Genomic DNA, 5,948 nt, shown 5'->3' with positions numbered 1-5,948 from the left:
GAGAGCTCTGCAGAGGGGAACTCCTCCAGGACCTCCAGGATGTTTGGGCTGTTGTAAAACTTCCATTTATTGTATTCCTCTGTGCTCTAAAAGCCAAAGGGCATCACCACAACATTACCAGGTCAGGCTGAGTTCAGGAGAGCAGGCGTATTTGAAACGTCACTTATAAAAAAGATTCCTGCTTTACAGTTGATTAAACATTCAGGTAAATCAACAAAGAGTTCTCAAAACTTTGCCAGGACCAATACTGGCATTTCCTAAGAAATGATTTAATTTTGAACACAGAAGTTCAGAACCCCGCTACAATGTTCTTAGACACCTGCTCTCTCAGGGAGGATGCAGAAACTGAAGTAGAATTCATTTCCAGCTCCCTGTCATGGCACATCCATGAAACTGTGTAGTCCCAGGTCCTGACCCCTCCCGAGCCTCCCTGAACCTGGTAGGAGGAGCCAGCACTCACCACACCTTATTTAAAGCCACATCCCTCTGACTCTCAGGGTAGCAAATTCTCTGACAAAAACATCTACCAGCTTCCCGTGCAGCTCCTCCACATGCAAAGTGTAAGGTAAGGTCTTCAGGGATGTCTCATCAGAAACCACCGTGAGGCAAGAGAACCAGGCAAGCAAGTGACCCACCCAGAACCACACAGGAAACATCAGATGTTGGCTCCCACACCCAAGCTGAGCCTCAGACCCCTCCTTCTCTCACTGTGGCTGGCTTTCTAAGGCCACAGAATATCTAACAGAGGCATAAAAATCCATCACTACAAAAAATTCTTGAGCTTCTGCTACAGAGTCAAAGGGCATCAGAGGGCCCAGTGGACAGTAGTGCAAACAAAACTCCAGCCCTTAGGCTCACCTGACACAGCACCTCCAACCTCTGCTTGTCTCCTTCTGTTGTCACCAGCTGGGAGAATTTTTTTAGCAGTTGCTGGGAGGGTGGAGTAGTGATATCGAGCAAGTATGTCAAAGCCTCAGGTAGCGTGCAGGCTGGAATCTTTTTGTGACTTGCCCAGTACCCACCTGGAAATGAGGGAAAGAAAAGGACTTAGCAACACCTGTGGTATTTGACAGCTGTAGAGCTTTGCAAAACTCAGTGTCCTTCAAAACACTCCTTCAGGTGAGGGTGCAGCAGGTCCAGACCACAGGGCACTGCTCTGAAAGAGGTTATTGTGAGGTTGTCAGTGTTTTGTAAGGGGAGGATCTGACACAGAAAACTTTATGACAACAAAACGCCACTTGGAAAGGCACAGTCTTTCATTTGGGGAAACCATCTTTCTGTGTTCCAGAATCCTATGATTGTTCCTACTAATATGGGAAAGATGTGCAGGACATATATGTCTATTTTAGGACATTTACATGTAGCAATAAGCAAACTGCTGATTAATTTAATTGCAGTCAATGGCCAATTCAGCAACTGAATTACAGTGTCACCTCGGGTACCTCTGCAAACCCTGGGGAAGCAATGGTTTTTCCAGAAAGGGCAAAATCAGAACCAAGAATTATAAGAATTACTAAAAAGCAGCAACAAAATCCTATTGAAACTTGAGAAAAAGATCACAGAATTAAATTCAATCAGCAAAAATTCTTAGGAATTTTAAAGGAATCTGTCCAACATCCTCTGTTGTTTTGTCTAAAGAGACTCAACTTACCATCAATGCAGGTTTCAAGCCTGATGGTTTGACCAGCTGGAGGGGCGTCCTTGACACGTGCAATGATGCCATGGACTAATTCTGCCTGGTTGCCTGGGAAAATCCCGATGTGATCCCCAGGAAGGTAGTACACTTCCTGGTTAGTCTCACACTGAAGTTTAACCAGAATGGTGACACGACTGCACAGCAAAGAAAGAGAAATGAGACAGATCTTGGTTACATTGACAGGATTTCCATTGGATTGCACAGGAAAGGAATAAATCTGCAGTGGCTCTTGGCAAGGGCTCCCTTGTGTTCGTTACCAAATACCAGACCAGCTTAGGGCTTCACAGAGACTTAAATAAATCAGAGCCTAGGCATGTGAAGTACTTGTATCCAAACAAACTGGGTGCTGAAATTCTGCCTGTCTGTCCAGTACAGAATAAACATGCCTGGAGTCAACAGTGGAAGTGCTGCCCCACTGCAGACTGCACAGCTCACATGCTTCTACTAAGGACAGTATAAAAATCCAATATCTTTTGTAATAACTGCAGGGAGAAGCTGTTTATAACCAGGCACTTCAGATGTTTAAGATTTTAGTAAAATGTAGTATTGCAATATTCAAAAGAATGAGGTAGCATACCTGGACTTCGAACTTTGAAGATTCTGCCTGAATTTCAGCTTCATGGGAATTACATCCTTGGTATGAATGTTTGTAAGAGCTGGTGAGAAAATAAGATATGACTCTTGGTAGCCTTGTGATTAGGTTTGTTTAAAATGCCTTCAAATAATATGCAGAGGAGAACTGAACCACACTTGCCCTAGAAAGTGACCAACCACCAGTCAACTGTGTGTGCCCCATTCCCTGACTAAAAGCAGTTCATCTCATCTTGTGTTCCTCTGGGGCTGTACAAATGTGTGATAGTTCCAGTGTCACTGTGCTGGAAAAGATAACTAACACAATATAAACCGGTGTCTTTTTAAAATCTGACCATGTAGTTCATTATATGCATTCCAGCATCCAGCAGGGCCAAGAGCACTTCTGAGAAACCTTCACAGTGCAGCCCCTCTGAAGCAGCAGAGGCAGAGGGAAGGGAAGGTGGGAGCAATACCTTTAGCCAGGTCCATGGGCTGGGAGTCATGCACTACTCTGTAACTGGTAGGGTCCCAGCTTTCCTCAGAGGTGTAGATCTCAGGCAACTGAATACTGTGTCTCCCACGGACGTTAAAAATGTCACAGGCAGCCTAGATAAAAAACCCACAAAAATAAAGGCTATTCACAGTAAAAAAAAAATTCTTAGCATTGTCATAATCCTAATAAGGAGCTATCAGTTTCACAGATTGCTGGTTTTTAGTGCCTCTGGTGTGTGGGTTCAGTGAGTTCAGTAAGGTTCCACTTCTACAACAGTATAGCCAAAAAGGATCTACTGCAAAATATGTTTGATGCTAAACTTGTTCATACTGAAGCATTCCATTATACAAAAGGGTTCATGCAATTTTGTGTGGATATTAAAAAACAATAGAAAAGGGACCCAGTTCCCTCTCCTTGTTAGGCAAGCAGTAGAGAAGAAGGGAGTTCCAAATTCAGATATAAATTCAGATGTTTGGTTTCCTTCATTTTCCCTCATTTTTATGGGAACTGAACTAAAGTGAATGGATGAGTGAGTAGAATATGAGCTGTATTTCTATATTCACCTTGAAAGCACTGACTGCCCAGGTGCGGAACGCTTCTTCTTGCCCATTGAGCTCATCCCCTTCACCCACTGGAGTGAGCTGGGAAGCCCCGAGCTGGGCCAGTTTTTGGTCAATGGCACGAGCAAAGGCACAGAACTCTGGGTACATGCTGGACCCCAGACCAAACACAGCATACCTGCAGGAGATGAAAAGAAGATTGCTGTGTTCTGCCATGTGGAGTGCTAAAGGACTCAATCGCATGCAAACCAAACAACAAAGTATTTTTACCTAATTTTATTTCTCAGCAGTTTCAGTCTGAGCAAGGAGTCCTTCAAGGCCTGCATAAAAATACTTAAGGTTAGAAAAATACTCTGATTTAAGACAGAATACTCTGATCTGAAACAAGATCCATATCTTACTGAAGGACATGAGATAAATGAAAGGTTTGTCTTTGGCCTTTGAGCTGAGTCTCATACACACTTCTGAGGTGAACATTACCTTTCCGTTACCTGGAGAATCTCCATTTCCAAAAGTGCTAGTAACCACTAAAAGAAGTGTTTCATTTTCCAGGTCACAAATATTGTACTCATCCATGCACAGGATCTGGAAGGAATAAAGCTCATGAGACATTGCTAGCAGACATAAGAATTAGCCTTAGATATCTCAGATGACCGCTGACCAAACTCACACGGCATTATGCTAAATGAATACTAAATCAAAGTTCTAGTCCAGCTGGGATTTACAGAACATTCCAAACACAGGTTTGGAGAATGGAAAAGCCTGCAGAAGCCAAACTCCTGTCTCCAGGAGGTGTGTCTGATTTGTACTGCTCACCTTGGTGCTGAAGGCACAGCTGAACAGGCTGCACAGGTTGTTGGCCAGGGTCTCTGACTTGCCCGTCTCTGTCGCGAAGATCACGGTGACCTTGGCCCTGGTGGCCACCACTCCTCGCATGAGCGAGGATGCAAAGAGCACAGCCCTGGGGAAGAACAATCACACACAACTTTAAATGGAGCTACACTAATTCAGGTTGATTCAGCATGGCTTTTCTTTGGAAGATGGTTCAGAAGCTGAGCAAGAACCTTAGATTGCAATGTTACCTCAGGGTGGGCAGGTAAGGCTATGATTCAAACCACTCAAGTGGTCCTTACTGTAATAATGTTTTTTAAAGAAGTAGAGCAGAAACATTACAAGAATAGAATAGTTGGACAAAGCATGAAGAATCTTATTTGAACAACTTACTTTGCCAAGATGCTAAACTTTATTTCTTTTTTCCTTGGCCTCCGGGTCTCATCATGCCACACATGTGTTTTCCATGCATCCACCTTTAAAGAAAAAGAAGTTATGCTTTAGGGAAGGAATGCAAAATAGTAAATAAACAGTTTGTGTATCTTTAGGGGGCCAGATCAAATAGAATCTGTATATACAACCCACTGAGTAAAAATAAGGTATCAGTCTCTGTTGCATTAAACTGCATTTTACTGAAAGCCAGAGAATTCAACAGAACTAACAGCACCTCCCACATAAAATAGCTCCTGTCTGCTACTTCTGAATCTATCTAGTGAACTTTCATGAACCAAGGCTTGGCACCCAGACTCCCTCAGGTCCCGTATCACATCTGCACTGCTGAGGTTGTCTGCTAGGGTCGGTTTTTCTTTTTGATGGTGTGTACCTGGTAGTAATAGAAGGGAGTGAGGACATAGTTCAACATCTCTTGGTGGAAGACAGGGGTTATGCTGCCTGACATGGGAGGCACAATCCACACCCAGTCAGCCGGGCAGCCGCCCCGCGCACGGTACTCGCTCTGCATGTACTTCAGGAAGGACTCAGAGGCAGAGTGGTGATCCATGATGGTCACATTCTGTTTCTAGAACAATGGCACAAAGAAAAACAGCATTAAAAACCCTATTCTGCCCTTCTACCTGGGGTAGCTAAAGTAATCCTCTTGCTTTGGTCAATATTTCAAGGACTTTACTCAGAGTAAAGGGAGTATTTATGGGAAATAAATACTATCAGCAGTTACTGTAAAGATACAGATTGAGGCGCGGGCCTTTGATTCAGAACTCTTAGATCTTTTCTTTAACATCAGCATTTTACTTCTGCAGCACTGGGAGTGCATTTTGCAAAGCCTCTGACTCACTTTTACCCACTTTTCATATTGTCATGATATGTTAAACTTGAATTGAAAATAAAATATATTAATCCAATGCCTTTATATAGGTTTTGAAACATAGATAAATGTTTAAAAGGATGGAAAATCTTTCCCTTAACTTCCTTTGCTTCTTTCTCTTCTTCTGCCTCTACCTGTGAGGAAATATGGATTCCTCACCTTTCTCAGGTGAAAATCAAGAATAACGCTATTGGAATCATAATGCCATCTCCATTAAGTGAGAGGAAAAAGGGACAGCAAGTGTTCAGTGTCTGTCCAGATCCCACACTCAGTGACTTACCTGGAAGCTGTGAAGCACAGCCACATTGATCTCTACAACAGCTCGGTCCTTCCATAATGATGACAGTTTGTTTGTTTCCAGTGCCATTCTCCTCCCTACCTCCTACATGTGATAAAGAGAGAGAAAAGGGAAAAGAAAATTTGCTATATGGAACTTAGACCCCATGATTTCTAACCTCATCAGCTTTGTATCAG

General features: G+C 43.2%; 1 protein-coding gene across 1 annotated transcript in view; it reads right to left on the bottom strand.

Moving 5' to 3' along the window:
- NOS2 (nitric oxide synthase 2) overlaps nucleotides 1-5,948 on the bottom strand; it is a 17,199-nt gene that overhangs the window by 3,691 nt on the left and 7,560 nt on the right. Inside the window, 12 exon segments of the mRNA XM_031059807.1 lie at nucleotides 1-79; nucleotides 855-1,022; nucleotides 1,652-1,830; nucleotides 2,274-2,352; nucleotides 2,743-2,875; nucleotides 3,326-3,500; nucleotides 3,593-3,642; nucleotides 3,803-3,907; nucleotides 4,139-4,283; nucleotides 4,547-4,629; nucleotides 4,977-5,171; nucleotides 5,755-5,856. Of these exon segments, the coding sequence (XP_030915667.1) occupies nucleotides 1-79; nucleotides 855-1,022; nucleotides 1,652-1,830; nucleotides 2,274-2,352; nucleotides 2,743-2,875; nucleotides 3,326-3,500; nucleotides 3,593-3,642; nucleotides 3,803-3,907; nucleotides 4,139-4,283; nucleotides 4,547-4,629; nucleotides 4,977-5,171; nucleotides 5,755-5,856 (1,493 nt within the window).

Source organism: Geospiza fortis, unplaced genomic scaffold (assembly GCF_000277835.1).
Source record: "Geospiza fortis unplaced genomic scaffold, GeoFor_1.0 scaffold538, whole genome shotgun sequence".
NCBI classification, from domain to species: Eukaryota; Metazoa; Chordata; class Aves; order Passeriformes; family Thraupidae; genus Geospiza; species Geospiza fortis.
The sequence above is the reverse complement of the archived record's forward strand: the minus strand, read 5'-3'. Positions and strand labels throughout refer to the sequence as shown.